General features: G+C 41.7%; 1 protein-coding gene across 4 annotated transcripts in view; it reads left to right on the forward strand.

Annotated features, from left to right (window-relative positions):
* ATP6V0A1 (ATPase H+ transporting V0 subunit a1) overlaps nt 1–21,014 on the forward strand; it is a 234,076-nt gene that overhangs the window by 59,739 nt on the left and 153,323 nt on the right. For all 4 annotated transcript variants that reach the window (XM_053699158.1, XM_053699150.1, XM_053699174.1 and 1 more), the window contains exon 5: nt 3,282–3,410. In XM_053699158.1, the coding sequence (XP_053555133.1) occupies nt 3,282–3,410 (129 nt within the window). The remainder of the gene's footprint in view (nt 1–3,281; nt 3,411–21,014) is intronic.

Raw genomic sequence — 21,014 nt, forward strand, 5'->3', positions numbered from 1 at the left:
GATAAGGCGGTTCTTCGTACTAAGTTAGGTTTCCTTCCTAAGGTTGTTTGTAATAGAAATATCAATCAGGAAATTGGTTTTCCCTTTCTGTGTCCTAATCCTCCTCCTTCCAAAGAACGTTTGTTACACAATTTGGATGTTGTACGTGCTCTTAAATTCTACTTACAGACGACTAAGGATTTTTGCCAGTCCTCTGCACTCTTTGTCTGTTTCTCTGGGAAACGTAAAGGTCAGAAAGCTACTGATACTACTCTTTCTTTTTGGTAACAAAGTATAATTTGTTTGGCTTATTAGACTGCTGGACAGCAGCCTCCTGAGAGAATTACACCTCATTCCACAAGAGCTGTTCCTCTTCTTGGGCTTTCAAAAATGAAGCTTCTGTGGAACAAATTTGCAAGGCTGCAATTTGGTCTTCTCTACATACTTTTTCCAAATTTGATACTTTTGCTGAGGCTTCTTTTGGGAGACAGGTTCTTCAAGCGGTGGTGCCTTCTGTTTATGACTTCCTGTCTTGTCCCTCCCTATTTATCCGTGTCCTCTAGCTTGGGTATTGGTTCCCAACAGTAATTACTCAAGCCGTGGACTCACCAAATCTTAGGAAAGAAAAACAAAATTTATGCTTAATTGATAAATTTATTTATTACCAGATATGGTGAGTCCACGGCCCCACCCTTTATTTTAAGATGGTTGTTCTTTTGACTATAACCTCAGGCCCCTCTACACCTTGTGTTACTCCTTTTTCTACATTTCACTTTGGTCGAATGACTGGGGGTTGTGGGTAAGGGAGTGATACTTAGCAGTTTAACTGTGGTGCTCTTTGCCTCCTCCTCCTGGCCAGGATTGATATTCCCAACAGTAATTACTCAAGCCGTGGACTCACCATATTCGGAAATAAATACCTTTATCAGGTAAGCATAATTTTGTTTGTTTTCTAGCTTTATCATTGGTTCAGTGTGTCTCTTTTCTTCCTGAAAAAGGAAACAGTCAGTCAATAAACCACTTTAGTCTTTATCTTGCTGTTGGGCTTCTACTGGGCAGGATCTTACTCCATCAATCATTACATATGAGTTAAGTTTGTGATTTCTAATAAAATTGTTTCACTGAGGTAATATTCTGAATTTAAAAAGTTAGCAGTAAAAGATATTAAAATAATGTTGTAGTAAAAATCGTATACACAAAAATGAATTAAAAATAAACATGGAATACCAAGGTTTTTGACCGTCTGGACATGCTTTAAAAAACAGGTTATTTAACACACTTGTACATGTTTAAATTGATATGTTACCCAAATGAAGAATCACTTGAAAGTGAAGCGGCATATCTGTTTAAAAAAAAACAAACAAAAAATACCTGTAAAATGACACATAAACATCTCAATTTTTTACCTCAAAATTTCCCCAGTAGCCACATTCTATTGTAAAGGGACTTTAAGCAGCCAATTAAGATGCTAGTCCCAGGATTAGCAAGGGAGTGTGCATCTGGTAGACACAGTCACTTTATTTTTTTATGAAATCTTGTGAGATTATGGTGAAATCCCACAAGATCATAATAAAGCACAACGGAAAGGTGGCACTGATGATGCTTTTTTTTTTTTTTCCCATCATGCAGTTGAAGTATAACTGCTCACAGAGCATTTAAAGGGACAAAATACTCATATGCTAAATTGCTTGAAACTGATGCAGTATAACTGTAAAAAGCTGACGGGAAAATATCACCTGAGCATCTCTATGTAAAAAAGGAAGATATTTTACCTCACAATCTCCTCAGCTCAGCAGAGTAAGTTCTGTGTAAAAGTTATACTCAGCTGCAGCCCAGCTGCAGGTAAAAAAAAAAAAAAAAAATGAAGAAATGAACAGCAGCCAATCAGCATCAGCAGTGCTGAGGTCATGAACTCTCTTACTGTGATCTCATGAGATTTCATAGTAAACTTCCTTACACTGAATAGGGAAATAAGATGAGTGTGCACGTAAGCTCGCTCCTTCCGCTGTCCTGGGACAGACATACTGATTTGTTGCTTAGAAGTCCTTTACAATGGGATGTGGCTACTGAGAAACTTTTGAGGTAAAATATCTTTCTTTTTTACATAGAGATGTTCAGGTGATATTTTCTAGTCCGCTTTTTACAGCTATACTGCACCACTTTCAAGTGTTTAAACATTTGGGTATTATGGCCCTTTAAGATAATTTATCTTCTTTTTTTTTTACAGAAATACTCAATGGCTATTTTCAAGTGATTTAGCATATTGGTAACATGTCCCTTTAATAGCTTCAACCTTAACAATGTTAAAGGTTAACAATCAATATCACTTAATGTAATTTTATTATAATAGCTTTCTTCTTATAAATTAATTTACCTGCACTTACAGATTTGTGCCTCATATATCTTCCTCAGGCAAATTTGGGAGTGCAGACAGGTGTAAATAGTGCTGTCATACCAAAGACTTAATATGAGTGTATGCAGAAACACCTATATGTTAGCTGCTCCACAAGATTTATCAAACAAATGTAGTTTCCTGCAAGGCATGATGGGTCTTCTGATATCCTAGCTTGTGATATTAAGACTCTGCACAGCCAAGAGGAGAGCAGTCTGTTTAATTTGAGCAGTAATGTTTATTAAATATGTTTGTGTTATATTATTATACGGCTGCTTTCCGAGGAAAGGGTATAGTAGAAAAAAGTGTATGTTTAATATTTATTTTATAGTTGAAAGTTTACTTGATATGAATGATGAAATATTGTTTTGAATGTGCAGTGCCATTTACCTTTATGTTGTTTCTTTAAAGGGACAGTCTACTACATAATTTTTATTGTTTAAAAGGATAGATAATCCCTTTATTTACCCATTCCTCAGTTTTGCATAACCAACATGGTTATATTAATATACTTTTTACCTCTGCAGGTTGCCCCCTTATTGCAGTTCTTTTACCCTTGTACCCTCTCATAAGTAACTCCACGGGAGTGAGCATAATGTTATCCATATGGTACACATGAACGCCCTCTAGTTGTGAAAAACTGTCAAATGCATTCAGATAAGAGGCAGCCTTCAAGGGTTTAGAAATTAGCATATGAGCCTACCTTGGTCTAGCTTTCAACTAAGAATACTTAGAACAAAGAGAACAAAGCATATTTGATGATAAAAGTAAATTGGAAAGTTGTTTAAAATGACATGTCTGAATCATGAAAGTTTAACTTTGACTAGACTGTCCCTTTAATATCCTTTACAAATGTTATGTTTATTTCCTCATGGAAACTCTAATCTGATTACCTTTCGGTTCCCAATAGGCAAATTTTGAGAAGATAGAAAATGAGCTGAAGGAGATTAACACAAACCAGGAGGCATTGAAAAGGAATTTTCTGGAGCTGACAGAGTTAAAATTTATTCTGCGGAAGACTCAGCAATTTTTTGATGAGGTCAGAGTTTCCACTCCTGTTATTTGCAGAAAGTCAAGCCTCTTTTTTTCTGCTTTGTTGCTGAAATATAGGGATTATTTCATCAGAATAGAACATTATTTGGCACACACCATTGAAGGGGTTAACTGTACAGTAGAGAGTTAGTGCTGTAATTTGCTTAGTACAAGTTACCAGGTTTTGCAAATCAAGTGCAGTTCAGGGATACATCCCTTGTAAAGACTAAAAGAAATCATGTTTGTGACCGCCGTTGGTTCGACCAATTAGAGACAGGTGCCAATCACCTTGTGCTCTGATCTAAGCAGCATTGAATGTTGCAGAGTTAGATAAATTTCACCATACTTACATATGACAGAAGCGATCCAACCTCTCTAGGAGTATGAAAAAGTTCAATTTCAGAGCTATATTATTGCAAAAGAAGGCTAAATAAATAATATGCATGCACATTACATTGTTTTATTTCTGCCTTATTAATTTTATAGGGCATGATTCTTCACATTACACTGCTGAGACAAAGTGTTTAAAACAAGTGAGCTCACATTGTATGAAGCTACAGTAATCCTAACTTTTATATACAGTATAATATATAATACCCTACATTTAACCCCTGCAGAAAACATTGCTTTTGCTAATGAAGTGTTAGGAATCTCCAAAATTAATTTTATAACATAATTTTGAATTGGCTTTCTTCTATTGTGTTTTTTTGTTTTTCTTTCTGCAACTTCTGGTTGACTGCATTTGTGATTGTTTTACAATTTTTTTAAGAATTTAACTACCTAGTGTTAGTCACTATTTGGTACTGAACCATTTGTTGGTAATAAGATCATTCATATATTTTTCCCAAAAAATTTTTAAGAGCGTGTTCACAATTTTTTATTTTTCAATTTATGTTTAATATTAACATTTTGCACAAAGGGTCACTGTCACCAGATTTTTTTAAGAAATGAAATGCTGTAGTTAACAACTGTATTATAACAATGTTTAATTGATTTTAATATTTCAAAAATTTACCGTGAACCTCTAACTGAAATTCTGATCTTAGTGCTTATTAGCAGTCAGTCCAGTGATTGATATCTACTTGCGACTGCCACCTCATTGGCCATATGCTGCTTAATGCATTGCAGCTCCTGAGAGCACTGTAAATCATATGTTTAAACAGATACTGCACTGTAACCTTAATTCCCATAAATGTGCTTACAATGACATCTTATACTGGTTGCAGAATATAAAATGTTTGGGAAATTGCTCCTTTAGAATTATTTATGTATTGGAAATAGATGGTTTTGCTTTTTGAATCCACAACCCATTGTTCTCAAGAACATGTACATTCAAATAGCCTGAGCCTATCTAAACACAAAACCATTTTTTGTCATTATGGGTGGTGGTTACAAATGAGCAATAATGGCTATTTCAATTGCAAGAATTAACCAAAAGAAACAATGTCTAATACATTTAATACTAGTCACAATGGACTGACTCTCCCACTCACAAAGATGGTCATTCCCTTGATCTGACTTTCACCTATCGATGCACTCTTTCAAATTTAACAAACTCCACTTTTCCTCTCTCTGACCATCATCTCCTAACTTTCAACATCACTTCCCTACCTACAACTCCCCCTCCCTCTACCCCTCACACCAAACTTCACAGAAGCACTAAGTCACTAGATCTGCATCAGCTCGCTAGCTCTCTCAAACCTCTCCTCTCATCCATCACCTCCTTTTCCTGCCCTGACAATCTATCTGCCAGTATAATTCCACCCTTACATCGGTCATTGACACTCTGGCCCCTCCAACCTTAGCTCAGAAACCACACTCTCAGCCCTGGCATACTCCTCTGACACAATACCTACGCAGATGCTCCCGTACTGCTGAGCGACATTGGAGGAAATCTCAGCTGACTTTCTTCACTACAAGTTCATCCTGAACTCCTACTATTCTGCCCTTAATCTTTATAAGCAACAATATTTTTCTAATCTTATCTCTACTCTTCCTCTAACCCTAAACATCTGTTCTCCACGTTCAACACTCTTCTCCGCCCACCCCCACCTCCTAACACAACCTCTCTCTCAGCTCAAGATTTTGCCAGCCACTTCAACAACAAAATTGACTCCCTCAGAAGTGAAATCAGCTCTCAACATACTTCCAATCTCCCACCCCCTCAAAAGCTCACGATCACCCAAAACATCCAAAAATGCAGCTCTTTTGCCCCTGTTAACGAGGATGAAGTTTCTGCCCTTATACTGTCCTCCCACCTCACTACCTTTCCCCTCGACCCCATCCCCTCACAGCTACTCCCCTCCCTCTCTTCTACCCTCACCCCCATACTCACACACATTTTCAAACTCTCCCTCAGCACTGGTATATTTCCCTCATCTCTAAAACATGCACTGGTCACACCTATCCTCAAAAAACCTTCCCTCGATCCAACCTCCCCTTCCAATTACCGCCCTATTTCCCTACTCCCTCTTGCCTCAAATCTCCTCGAAAAGCTAGTTTACGCACATCTATCCCATTTCCTTACACTAAACTCTCTTCTTGACCCACTGCAATCTGGATTTCGTTCCCATCACTCTACAGAGACAGCAATTGTCAAGGTTACCAATGACCAACTTACAGCAAAATCCAAAGGCCACTTCTCTCTGCTTATCCTCCTTGACCTGTCTGCAGCCTTTGACACTGTTGACCACCCTCTTCTGCTCCAAACCCTCCAATCCTTCGGCATCTGTGACACAGCTCTCTTGTGGTTCTCTTCCTATCTGACTAACCGTACATTTAGTGTAGCCTTCTCCGGAGCATCCTCTGCCCCGTTACCACTTTCTGTTGGGGTACCTCAAGGCTCTGTCCTTGGCCCCTTCTCTTTTCAATCTACACGTCGTCACTAGATTCCTTAATAAAGTCCCATGGGTTTCAATACCATTTGTATGCCGATGACACCCAAATCTACCTCTCTGCACCAGACCTACCTCCTTCCTTACTAACCCGTGTCACTAACTGTCTTTCTCACATCTCATCTTGGATGTCCTTTCACTACCTTAAGCTAAATCTCTCCAAAACTGAACTCCTTATTTTTCCCCCTTCTTCCAATGTCTCCACCCCCAAAATTTATATAACTGTTGATAATTCCATCATTACCCCTACCCCGCACACCGATATCTTGGGGTCACACTTGACTCAGATCACTTCTTCACATTCAGTCCTTTGGCTAAAGCCTGCCGCTTCCACCTTAAAAACATCGCTAAAATTAGACATTTCCTTACACAAGATACAACCAAGATTTTAATCCACTCTTTCATCCTTTCCCGCCTTGACTACTGCAACTCCGTCCTCTCTGGTCTACCTAGCTGCCGCACAGCTCCTTTTACAATCCATTATGAATGCCTCTGCCAGGCTCATCTTCCTTACTCGTCGCTCTTCATCTGCTGCACCTCTCTGCCAATCCCTTCACTGGCTTCTTCTTGCCTCTAGAATTAAACATAAAATCCTCACCCTGACATATAAAGCTCTCAACTGCACTGCTCCCCCCTACATCTCAGAACTTCTCTCTAGATACTCTCCCTCCCGTCCCCTTCGATCAGCTCAGGATCTCCTCCTCTCTTGTTACTTCCTCACATTCCCGTTTACAGGACTTCTCCAGACTGGCCCCCATCTTGTGGAATTCCCTGCCTCGCTCCATAAGACTCTCCCCTAGTTTTAACAGCTTCAAGCACTCCCTAAAAACTACTATTCAGGGATGCATACAACCAACACTAACCTTTCCTAACTCCATTGCTTTCCCCTTGAACCCCTTAGAATGTAAGCCTATGAGCCCAGCTGTTTACAGATCGCTTCATAAGAGCCGACTACAACAGTGAAACTCTCGGCAGGGCCCTCTACCCACTTGACACCTGCAAAAGCTATCCTGTACACCGACTATGTTTACAGCGCTGTGGAATCTGTTGGCGCTCTACAAATACCTGATAATAATAATAATATTCAGCTGGTCTAACAAGACATTGGGAACATATTAAGAGGAAAACTTACAGTACAGTGTCTATTATACTCCTTAAAGCAAAGAGTATACATTTACTAATAAAATGTTCTATTAATGAAGATAAACAACACAATTATTATTAGAAGTCCTGGCTGGGGCCTCAACACACATTTCTTTAAAGGGACAGTTTACTTAAAAAATGTCCCCCCTTTAATTTGTTCCCAATGATCCACTTTACCTGCTGGAGTGTATTAAATTGTTTACAAGTATTTCCTTTTCCCTTATATTGGCATTTGAAATAGTTGATTTCTCCAACATAGGTGTGTCCGGTCCACGGCGTCATCCTTACTTGTGGGATATTCTCTTCCCCAACAGGAAATGGCAAAGAGCCCAGCAAAGCTGGTCTCATGATCCCTCCTAGGCTCCGCCTACCCCAGTCATTCTCTTTGCCGTTGTACAGGCAACATCTCCACGGAGATGGCTTAGAGTTTTTTAGTGTTTAACTGTAGTTTTCATTATTCAATCAAGAGTTTGTTATTTTAAAATAGTGCTGGTATGTACTATTTACTCAGAAACAGAAAAGAGATGAAGATTTGTATGAGGAAAATGATTTTAGCAACCGTTACTAAAATCCATGGCTGTTCCACACAGGACTGTTGAGAGGAATTAACTTCAGTTGGGGGAACAGTGAGCAGTCTCTTGCTGCTTGAGGTATGACACATTCTAACAAGACGATGTAATGCTGGAAGCTGTCATTTTCCCTATGGGATCCGGTAAGCCATGTTTATTAAGATTGTAAATAAGGGCTTCACAAGGGCTTATTAAGACTGTAGACTTTTTCTGGGCTAAATCGATTCATTATTAACACATATTTAGCCTTGAGGAATCATTTAATCTGGGTATTTTGATAAGTTTATATCGGCAGGCACTTTTTTAGACACCTTTCTCTTTAGGGGCTTTCACAAATCATAGGCAGAGCCTCATTTTCGCGCCGGTGTTGCGCACTTGTTTTTGAGAGGCATGACATGCAGTCGCATGTGTGAGGAGCTCTGATACATAGAAAAGACTTTCTGAAGGCGTCATTTGGTATCGTATTCCCCTTTGGGCTTGGTTGGGTCTCAGCAAAGCAGACACCAGGGACTGTAAAGGGGTTAAAGTTAAAAACGGCTCCGGTTCCGTTATTTTAAGGGTTAAAGCTTCCAAATTTGGGGTGCAATACTTTTAAGGCTTTAAGACACTGTGGTGAAATTTTGGTGAATTTTGAGCAATTCCTTCATATTTTTTCGCAATTGCAGTAATAAAGTGTGTTCAGTTTAAAATTTAAAGTGACAGTAACGGTTTTATTTTAAAACGTTTTTTGTACTTTGTTATCAAGTTTATGCCTGTTTAACATGTCTGAACTACCAGATAGACTGTGTTCTGAATGTGGGGAAGCCAGAGTTCCTTCTCATTTAAATAAATGTGATTTATGTGACAATGACAATGATGCCCAAGATGATTCCTCAAGTGAGGGGAGTAAGCATGGTACTGCATCATTCCCTCCTTCGTCTACACGAGTCTTGCCCACTCAGGAGGCCCCTAGTACATCTAGCGCGCCAATACTCCTTACTATGCAACAATTAACGGCTGTAATGGATAATTCTGTCAAAAACATTTTAGCCAAAATGCACACTTATCAGCGTAAGCGCGACTGCTCTGTTTTAGATACTGAAGAGCATGACGACGCTGATAATAATGGTTCTGAAGGGCCCCTAAACCAGTCTGATGGGGCCAGGGAGGTTTTGTCTGAGGGAGAAATTACTGATTCAGGGAACATTTCTCAACAAGCTGAACCTGATGTGATTACGTTTAAATTTAAGTTGGAACATCTCCGCATTCTGCTTAAGGAGGTATTATCCACTCTGGATGATTGTGACAAGTTGGTCATCCCAGAGAAACTATGTAAAATGGACAAGTTCCTAGAGGTCCCGGGGCTCCCAGAAGCTTTTCCTATACCCAAGCGGGTGGCGGACATTGTAAATAAAGAATGGGAAAGGCCCGGTATTCCTTTCGTCCCTCCCCCCATATTTAAAAAATTGTTTCCTATGGTCGACCCCAGAAAGGACTTATGGCAGACAGTCCCCAAGGTCGAGGGAGCGGTTTCCACTTTAAACAAACGCACCACTATACCCATAGAAGATAGTTGTGCTTTCAAAGATCCTATGGATAAAAAATTAGAAGGTTTACTTAAAAAGATGTTTGTTCAGCAGGGTTACCTTCTACAACCAATTTCATGCATTGTCCCTGTCACTACAGCCGCGTGTTTCTGGTTCGATGAGCTGGTAAAGGCGGTCGATAGCGATTCTCCTCCTTATGAGGAGATTATGGACAGAATCAATGCTCTCAAATTGGCTAATTCTTTCACCCTAGACGCCACTTTGCAATTGGCTAGGTTAGCGGCTAAGAATTCTGGGTTTGCTATTGTGGCGCGCAGAGCGCTTTGGTTGAAATCTTGGTCAGCTGATGCGTCTTCCAAGAACAAGCTACTTAACATTCCTTTCAAGGGGAAAACGCTGTTTGGCCCTGACTTGAAAGAGATTATCTCTGATATCACTGGGGGTAAGGGCCATGCCCTTCCTCAGGATCGGCCTTTCAAGGCCAAAAATAAACCTAATTTTCGTCCCTTTCGTAGAAACGGACCAGCCCAAAGTGCTACGTCCTCTAAGCAAGAGGGTAATACTTCTCAAGCCAAGCCAGCTTGGAGACCAATGCAAGGCTGGAACAAGGGAAAGCAGGCCAAGAAACCTGCCACTGCTACCAAGACAGCATGAAATGTTGGCCCCCGATCCGGGACCGGATCTGGTGGGGGGCAGACTCTCTCTCTTCGCTCGGGCTTGGGCAAGAGATGTTCTGGATCCTTGGGCGCTAGAAATAGTCTCCCAAGGTTATCTTCTGGAATTCAAGGGGCTTCCCCCAAGGGGGAGGTTCCACAGGTCTCAGTTGTCTTCAGACCACATAAAAAGACAGGCATTCTTACGTTGTGTAGAAGACCTGTTAAAAATGGGAGTGATTCATCCTGTTCCATTAGGAGAACAAGGGATGGGGTTCTACTCCAATCTGTTCATAGTTCCCAAAAAAGAGGGAACGTTCAGACCAATCTTAGATCTCAAGATCTTAAACAAGTTTCTCAAGGTTCCATCGTTCAAAATGGAAACCATTCGAACAATTCTTCCTTCCATCCAGGTAGGTCAATTCATGACCACGGTGGATTTAAAGGATGCGTATCTACATATTCCTATCCACAAGGAACATCATCGGTTCCTAAGGTTCGCATTCCTGGACAAGCATTACCAGTTCGTGGCGCTTCCTTTCGGATTAGCCACTGCTCCAAGGATTTTCACAAAGGTACTAGGGTCCCTTCTAGCTGTGCTAAGACCAAGGGGCATTGCTGTAGTACCTTACTTGGACGACATTCTGATTCAAGCGTCGTCCCTTCCTCAAGCAAAGGCTCACACGGACATTGTCCTGGCCTTTCTCAGATCTCACGGATGGAAAGTGAACGTGGAAAAGAGTTCTCTATCTCCGTCAACAAGGGTTCCCTTCTTGGGGACAATAATAGACTCCTTAGAAATGAGGATTTTTCTGACAGAGGCCAGAAAAACAAAACTTCTAGACTCTTGTCGGATACTTCATTCCGTTCCTCTTCCTTCCATAGCGCAGTGCATGGAAGTGATAGGTTTGATGGTAGCGGCAATGGACATAGTTCCTTTTGCGCGCATTCATCTAAGACCATTACAACTGTGCATGCTCAGTCAGTGGAATGGGGACTATACAAACTTGTCTCCGAGGATACAAGTAAATCAGAGGACCAGAGACTCACTCCGTTGGTGGCTGTCCCTGGACAACCTGTCACAAGGGATGACCTTCCGCAGACCAGAGTGGGTCATTGTCACGACCGACGCCAGTCTGATGGGCTGGGGCGCGGTCTGGGGATCCCTGAAAGCTCAGGGTCTTTGGTCTCGGGAAGAATCTCTTCTACCGATAAATATTCTGGAACTGAGAGCGATATTCAATGCTCTCAAGGCTTGGCCTCAGCTAGCGAGGGCCAAGTTCATACGGTTTCAATCAGACAACATGACAACTGTTGCGTACATCAACCATCAGGGGGGAACAAGGAGTTCCCTGGCGATGGAAGAAGTGACCAAAATCATTCTATGGGCGGAGTCTCACTCCTGCCACCTGTCTGCTATCCACATCCCAGGAGTGGAAAATTGGGAAGCGGATTTTCTGAGTCGTCAGACATTGCATCCGGGGGAGTGGGAACTCCATCCGGAAATCTTTGCCCAAGTCACTCAACTGTGGGGCATTCCAGACATGGATCTGATGGCCTCTCGTCAGAACTTCAAAGTTCCTTGCTACGGGTCCAGATCCAGGGATCCCAAGGCGGCTCTAGTGGATGCACTAGTAGCACCTTGGACCTTCAAACTAGCTTATGTATTCCCGCCGTTTCCTCTCATCCCCAGGCTGGTAGCCAGGATCAATCAGGAAAGGGCGTCGGTGATCTTGATAGCTCCTGCGTGGCCACGCAGGACTTGGTATGCAGATCTGGTGAATATGTCATCGGCTCCACCATGAAAGCTACCTTTGAGACGAGACCTTCTTGTTCAAGGTCCGTTCGAACATCCGAATCTGGTCTCACTCCAGCTGACTGCTTGGAGATTGAACGCTTGATCTTATCGAAGCGAGGGTTCTCAGATTCTGTTATCGATACTCTTGTTCAGGCCAGAAAGCCTGTAACTAGAAAGATTTACCACAAAATTTGGAAAAAATATATCTGTTGGTGTGAATCTAAAGGATTCCCTTGGGACAAGGTTAAGATTCCTAAGATTCTATCCTTCCTTCAAGAAGGATTGGAAAAAGGATTATCTGCAAGTTCCCTGAAGGGACAGATTTCTGCCTTGTCTGTGTTACTTCACAAAAAGCTGGCAGCTGTGCCAGATGTTCAAGCCTTTGTTCAGGCTCTGGTTAGAATCAAGCCTGTTTACAAACCTTTGACTCCTCCTTGGAGTCTCAACTTAGTTCTTTCAGTTCTTCAGGGGGTTCCGTTTGAACCCTTACATTCCGTTGATATTAAGTTATTATCTTGGAAAGTTTTGTTTTTGGTTGCAATTTCTTCTGCTAGAAGAGTTTCAGAATTATCTGCTCTGCAGTGTTCTCCTCCTTATCTGGTGTTCCATGCAGATAAGGTGGTTTTACGTACTAAACCTGGTTTTCTTCCAAAAGTTGTTTCTAACAAAAACATTAACCAGGAGATTATCGTACCTTCTCTGTGTCCGAAACCAGTTTCGAAGAAGGAACGTTTGTTGCACAATTTGGATGTTGTTCGCGCTCTAAAAATCTATTTAGATGCTACAAAGGATTTTAGACAAACATCTTCCTTGTTTGTTGTTTATTCCGGTAAAAGGAGAGGTCAAAAAGCAACTTCTACCTCTCTCTCTTTTTGGATTAAAAGCATCATCAGATTGGCTTACGAGACTGCCGGACGGCAGCCTCCCGAAAGAATCACAGCTCATTCCACTAGGGCTGTGGCTTCCACATGGGCCTTCAAGAACGAGGCTTCTGTTGATCAGATATGTAGGGCAGCGACTTGGTCTTCACTGCACACTTTTACCAAATTTTACAAATTTGATACTTTTGCTTCTTCTGAGGTTATTTTTGGGAGAAAGGTTTTGCAAGCCGTGGTGCCTTCCATCTAGGTGACCTGATTTGCTCCCTCCCATCATCCGTGTCCTAAAGCTTTGGTATTGGTTCCCACAAGTAAGGATGACGCCGTGGACCGGACACACCTATGTTGGAGAAAACAGAATTTATGTTTACCTGATAAATTACTTTCTCCAACGGTGTGTCCGGTCCACGGCCCGCCCTGGTTTTTTAATCAGGTCTGATAATTTATTTTCTTTAACTACAGTCACCACGGTTTCATATGGTTTCTCCTATGCAAATATTCCTCCTTAACGTCGGTCGAATGACTGGGGTAGGCGGAGCCTAGGAGGGATCATGTGACCAGCTTTGCTGGGCTCTTTGCCATTTCCTGTTGGGGAAGAGAATATCCCACAAGTAAGGATGACGCCGTGGACCGGACACACCGTTGGAGAAAGTAATTTATCAGGTAAACATAAATTCTGTTTTTGCCTGTGGTATCCCTACCTATTCTGAAAGTTTCTGGCCTTAGGTCCAAGCTATAGCTAAGCTGTGTAAACACAGCCAGCAGAAGAAATTACACTCCAAGTGGGGTATAGAAGAGATAAGGTAATACATCTAATTTCCCATTGTTCTCTCTAAGTATTGATCTTTGGTTTATGGACAGATATAAGATAAAGAAGCAGGTATATGTACACAATGTGATAAAGTAATGAGATCTGATTATATTAACAAGTTGAACCCATTTTATTAGGTTGTGGATTCAAACACAAAACCAGCTAACTCATATACACAAACAAACCTTAAAAAGCAAATGCTCTTGCATTGTATACTCTGCAATTGGTAAAAAAAAAAAAAGGGCTACTCAACCCAATTTTTTTCTCTCATGATTAAGATAGAGCATGTGATTTTAAGCAACTTTCTAATTTACTCATTTTATAAAATTTTCTTCTTTCTCTTACTATATTTTTTTAAAAAGCAGGAATGTAAAGCTTAGGAGCCGGCCCATTTTTTGTTCAGAACCTGGGTTATACTTGCTTATTGGTGGTTAAATGTAGCCACCAATAAGCAATCACTACCCAGGTGCTAAACCAACAATGGGCCGGCTCCTAAGCTTTACATTCATCCTTTTTAATTAAAGATAGCAAGAGAACGAAGAAAAATTGATAATAGGAGTAAATTAGAAAAGTTGCTTAAAATTGCGTGCTCTATCTGAACCATTAAAGAAAAATTTGGGTTTAGTGTCCCTTTAAAGGAAAAACTATTTTACAGTATACTGTCCCTTTTAATGTGGCTATCCACCCTTTTTTATGAAGCATTGAAATATTTGGCAGTGATCCCATACTTTGCCTGTATGTGTCACTGCACATTTGCTAAACATAAGGCACTTAGTCACATAACTCTTCCGTGCCTCTGACAGCCAAACGTATATGTTTTTAAATCCATGCACATGTGCAGATTTGTAGCAGTCTTGCACATATAACAGTACCATATATATATATATCTCAAAGCAACTGCTCTTTTACAGTTTGTGCATATTGAATGATATATTTGTGCATTGAATTCAACAATATATAACACTTTTCAGTCACTTGAGTGGAAAACAAAATTGTGAAGTAACCCTTAATTGAAAAGAGCACAATGTAACATACTGGCTGCAGGTCAGGTCGTTATGAATAAGTGATTGTTTTAGGAAATGCATTTTAATGAAACCACAGAATACAATCTAATACTGGAAGGAAGTAAATGATGTGAAAAAAAATCCTCCCTCTATTGTGAGTATAGTGACACACAATATTGTACAGTGCAATCTCTGCAGAAAGTATCAACATTGGAGCAGGGAATTCTGGGTAGGATATGCAAAGAGCTTTACAGTTCGGTATCTATTCCTACTGTGCATTAAAGGGACATAAAGCCCAATTTTTTTCTTTTGCGATTTAGATAAAACATGCAATTATAAACAACTTTCCAATGTATGCTATTATCAAATGGGCCTCGTTCTTTTAGTATCCTTTGTAGAAGAAGCAGCAGTGCATTACTGGGAACTAGGTGAACACATCTAGTCAGCCAATGAAGAGACAAATGTGTGTAGCCACCAATCAGCAGCTAGCTCCCAGTAGTGTATGATATATACATATTCCTTTTCAACAAAGGATACTAAAGGAACAAAGTAAATTTGAAAATAGAGGTGAATTTAAAAGGGTCTTAAAATTGCAGGCTCTATCTAAATAAATCAAATTTAATTTTGACTTTCCTATGCCTTTAAATACTATGCATTTTATACTATGCTGTACGTGTGTCATTGTACTCTAAATAAGAGGACTTTTTTTTTTCTCTTTTTTTACTTATTTTCTTCTTTGCTCATATTACAAGCTTGGAATAAAATATATTTTGTTTAAAACAAAACATTGCTAAGAATGTCACTTATATCCTGGGTCAGTCGTACCCTGGGGTTAGTACTAATCACAATGACCCATTTTACAGTCTGTACCAGAGTGTACTAATGGTGGTTGCGTTTCCTCGTAGGACCATAATAGAAATGGCAAGTAGAAATTGTCCCTTCTTGTTTGCTTTGGTATGGCAGGGCTTACCATTCTGTGAGCAAACAGTGGCATGTATAGGTGTTTATAGGGAGGTTTAACATGGTGGGTTTATGGTGACTATATAAGTTTTAAGGTAAGTGCAGAATTTTCCACCCACCTCCTTGCACCCCTTTTTGGCCGCACAAGCTTTTCTAAATGTTGTATTAGGCCAGATTTTTTTTTTCTTCTTCTTTATCTGATATATTGTTGTACATTGATTGGTGAGAAGTCACCAATCAAAATAGATTGCATATGCAAGGGGAGGGGTTAGTGGCATGCAGGTGTCACCTTTGCTTTCCTATCTCATATAACCTGCTTGTACTTTCCTTTCTTTCTCTTCCCATTGTTGCGCTGACTCATCAGCAGGCTGCATCCATTAAGTATATTAAATGTCAATTACCAAATGGAATCAAAATTACAAATCTGCAAAGTAAAAAAAAATAAAAATAATACTTTAATCCAGCAGGAAAAAAAAAGTTTTTGTTGTTGTTGCCACAGACAAAATCTGCACCTGAACTTCTATACAAAAAAGCATTTTTTTCCTCCTCAAAATTTACTGCAGCAATTGGCTGTATCCTATAAGATTGTCTCAGTGATAGGTCCTACAATTAATATAAACATTGTTCAAGAATGTAGAATACGTTTTAAACCTTTCTTTCCATCTAAAGGGGAGGAGAGTCCACTGCTTCATTCATCACTTGTGGGAAATAAGAACCTGGCCACCAGGAGGAGGAAAAAACACCCAAGCCAAAGGCTTAAATACCTCACCCACTTCCCTCATCCCCCAGTCATTCTTTGCCTTTCGTCACAGGAGGTTGGCAGAGAAGTGTTGGAAGATTCTGAGTAGTCTCTTATGGAGGGTAGTACTCTTCGCAATGGGACTGGAGTTTTAAGTAGTCCTGTCAGCCTCTCAGTGAGAACATGGGTGAAAGTTAGTCTGGAGATGCAGGGGGAGTTCCCCTGCGAAACCATCCCGACTCAAGGGCCGTGTTCCTGTTCCACGGCGTTGATTCTGGTAAGATAGTTTCATTATATATATATATATATATATATATATATATATATATATATATATATATATGTGTGTGATAACGCAATAAGACAGGATCACAGTGTGACTCCTTTTATCTGTATAGAATCTAGGGTAATACCCTCGGAAGGGGGTTATGGAACAGGGGGGATTTTAATAAACATAATAATGTTCTGTTTTTTGCAGCACTTGTGTGAGATCAGGCTGTGTCAGTGTGGAACAGTTAGAGAGAGATTGAGGCAGGCTTTTTTTTGGCGCGTCTCTCGCTCAGTGCAGGAGCTGTCCTGCATGGCACTCCATGTGACGTTGTGGCCTCAGTAACTTCCTCTTTCTCGACCAGTGTTCGGAGGAGACAAAGCTGTTTCTTGTAGTCCGGGTCATAGGAGGTGGTGAGTGCCCCGGCCATTGGGATAGAAAGGTGCCATTTTATCAATAATCAGGTCCGTAATAAAGGCACAAGCTATGGAGAACTCTGATATGTTGGAGGATACTCCTTTTATCTAAACCTACTGTGTATACGGTGAAGAGGTTCCGGTGGAACAAAGTTACAGCTCTGTTCCACGTGTTATGACAATACTACTACTTCTAAAAAGAATAAAGTATTTAGTACAACTGAGCCGTCCACCTCTGAGGGTTCTCCATCCTGCGTGGTGCGTTCCCTACAAGCATCTCCAATTACACAAGCAGTTTCCCTGGGCACTACTAACCCTCCCGCGGGAGGGGCCCTTTGGCCTCCAGATTTTGCCGATCAATTGCAGACGGTGGTCTCTGCGGCCATAAATGCGATGCCTCGTCCTACTAAGCGGAAGATACGGCACAGCTATCCGTCTCAGGTGTCTTCGACTCTGCTGGATATCTCAGACATATTATCCACGGAGGAGGACAATTCTGAATTATAGGAGGATGTCGATTCTGAGTCGGAATCGGCTACATGTAGGCCTCTGTCCACGGAGGAACCAGATTTCAAATTTAAGATGGAGAATTTGCGTTTCCTGCAGAAGGAAGTGCTTGCTATGCTGGAGGTTCTGGAACCGAAGCTACCGGAGGAACCTTATTTCCCTAAATTGGATCGGGTTTACGAGGACAGGGTAGTGCCCCAGGCCTTCCCTGTTCCTATCAAAATGGTGAACATTATTAAAAATGAATGGGAGAAATTAGGTTAGCCCTTTTCTCCCTTGTCTTCTTTTAAGAAGCTTTTCCCATTCCGGATGCGCAGCTTGAATTGTGGGGAACCGTCCCTAAGGTGGATGGTGCTATCTCCACGCTCGCTAAGAGAACGACCATTCCGCTTGAGGATAGCTCCACTTTTAAAGAACCCATGGATAAAAAGATGGAGTCCATGTTGCGGAAGATGTTCCAACTGACGGGGTTCATTTTACAACCAGCGGCGGCTGTCTCTGCGGTGGCTGGTGTGGCTACCTATTGGTGTGATGCACTAGCTGCAATGGTCGAGGTGGAGACCCCCCTCGAAGAGATTTTGAATCGAACCAAAGCCTTAACGGGACACTGAACTCAATTTTTTGCTTTCTTGATTCAGATAGAGCATGCAATTTTAAGCAACTTTCGAATTTACTCCTATTATCAAATTTTCTTCATTCTCTTGGTATGTTTATTTGAAAAGCAAGAATGTAAGTTTAGATGCCGTCCCATTTTTGGTGAACAACCTGGGTTGTCCTTGCTGATTGGACAGCACAAATAAACAAGTGCTGTCTATGGGTCTAAACCAAAAATTTGCTGACTCCTTAGCTTAGTTGCCTTCTTTTTCAAATAAAGATAGCAAGAGAACAAAAAAAAATTGATAATAGGAGTAAAGTTGCTTAAAATTGCATGCTCTATCTGACTCATGAAAGAAAACATTTGGGTTTAGTGTCCCTTTAAGGATAGCGTTTGTAAATTTGTGATGCTAATATGCAGATTATTCGCCTGAATGCTAAGACGTCAGGATTTTCTGTTTTAGCTTGCAGGGCTCTGTGGCTAACATCCTGGTCTGCTGACATGACATCTAAGTCTCGCTTGCTTTCCCTTCCATTCAAGGGGAAGGTTTTGTTTGGCCCGGACCTGGATTCTATTATATATACAGTCACGGGTGGCAAGGGCGCCTTCTTACCTCAGGATAAGAAAGCCAAACCTAAGGGATCTACTTTTCGTCCCTTTCGTGCAGACAAGTCTCAGCACTAGCAGCCTTCCGCAAAATCTGAGCAATCTAAGGGATCTTGGAAGCTGGCAAACTCTTGGAATAAGTCCAAGCAAAACAAGAAGCCCGCCGAGGCAAAGTCGGCATGAAATGGCGGCCCCCGACCCATTCTTGGACCAGGTAGGGTCTCTCGGGGTAATCGTCCCAATTCCTCATGCAGAAAGAGGTCTGGGGTATTATTTAAACCTTTTTGTGGTCCCAAGAAGGAGGGCACGTTTTGTTCAATCCTGGACCTAAAGGCTTTAAACAAGTTTTTGTCAGTCCCATTGTTCAAGATGAAGACGATCAGGTCAATTCTGCCCCTGGTTTAAGAGGGGCAATTCATGACGACTATAGACCTGAAGGATGCTTACCCTCATTTTCCAATCCACAAGGATCATTTCAAATTCCTAAGGTTCGCCTTCCTGGATCAGCACTACCAGTTTGTGGCCCTACCGTTTGGTCTGGTGACGGCCCCAAGAGTCTCTTTACAAAGGTTCTGGGAGCTCTTCTCGCAGTAGCGAGAGCCAGAGGAATTGCAGTGGCTCCGTATCTGAGCGATATCTTGGTCCAGGCTCCATCATACAGTCTGGCGGAAGATCATTCGAGAGCTCTCCTACTTCGATCCTATGGGTGGAAGATAAACAAAGGGAAGAGTTCATTGGTCCCCAGCAACAGGGTGGAGTTCCTGGGTATGATAATAGATTTTTCTGCAATGAAGATTTTCCTGACAGACCAGAGACGTTGCAAGCTGGCATCCAACTGTCTAGCCCTGCAGACATCCTCCAGGACATCTATGGCCAGATGTATGGAGGTAATCAGGCTCATGGTATCCAGCATAGATGTCATTCCATTGGCCAGGTTTCATCTCAGACCTCTGCAGCTGTGCATGTTGAGACAATGGAATGGCGATCATTCAGGCTTGTCCCAAAAGATATCTCTGTACAGACCGATGAGGGAGTACCTGTCTTGAAGGACCCAACTGGGTCAGTTGTCCCAGGGGACTTCTTTCCTGAGACCATCCTGGGAGATTGTAACCACGGATGTGAGTCTATCAGGTTGGGGAGCCGTTTGGGGTGCCAGAAAATCACCAGGCAGATGGACTCGAGAGGAATCGAGCCTACCTTTAAACATTCTGGAACTTAGAGTGATTTTCAACACTCTGAAGGCTTGGCCCCCTCTGGGGTTGTCCCAATTCATTCGATCCCAATTGGACAACATCACCTTGGTGGCTTATATAAACAACCGGGGGGGGGGACGAGAAGCTCCCTCACAATGAGGGAAGTATCTTGGATTCTGGAATTGGCAGAGACTCACAATTGTGGACAACTGGGAAGCAGATTTTCTGAGCAGACGGACGTTTCATCCAGGGGAATGGTCTCTCCACCCGAGATGTTTGCGGAGATCTGCAGCAGATGGGGGACGCCAGAAATAGATCTCATGGCGTTTAAACTCAATTGCAAGCTACCCAGATTCGGGTCGTGATCCAGGGATCCCCAAGCGGAACTGATAGACGCCTTGGCGGTACCCTGGAACTTCAACCTAATCTACATATTTCCACCGTTGCCTTTTCTACCTCGAGTAGTGGCCCGCATCAAGCAGGAGCAAGCTTCGGCTATTCTGATTGCTCCGTCGTGGAGGACATGGTTTGCGGATCTAGTGGTGATATAGTCTTATACGCTGTGGAAGTTACCTTGTCGCAAGGACCTGCTAGTTCAAGGTCCTTTTCTACATCAAAATCTCGATTCTCTGAGGCTGACTTAATGGAGATTGAACGCCTAGTCTTAGCCAAGAGAGGTTTTTCGGATAGAGTGATCGACACTCTTGTCCAGGCCAGGAAGCCGGTCACTAGACGCATCTACCACAAAATGTGGAGAACCTACTTGTCCTAGTGTGAGGAACGAGGATACCCTTGGCACAAGGTCAAGGTATCCAGGATTTTGGCCTTTCTCCAGGATGGTCTGGATAAGGGTCTTGCCGCCAGTTCCCTAAGGCAGTGCTTGACGAATATGTTAAAAAATTAGGAGCCAGTAAGAATATTTAGGAGCCAGGCATATTTTTTAGGAGCCAGACAGTTGGATTTGTATATAGATATATGGAGAATAACCAAAAAAGTTAGGAGCCATGGGTAAAATTCTAGGAGCCAGCGGCTCCCAGGCTCCTGGGTTTGT

This window comes from Bombina bombina, chromosome 1 (genome assembly GCF_027579735.1).
Source record: "Bombina bombina isolate aBomBom1 chromosome 1, aBomBom1.pri, whole genome shotgun sequence".
NCBI lineage: Eukaryota > Metazoa > Chordata > Amphibia > Anura > Bombinatoridae > Bombina > Bombina bombina.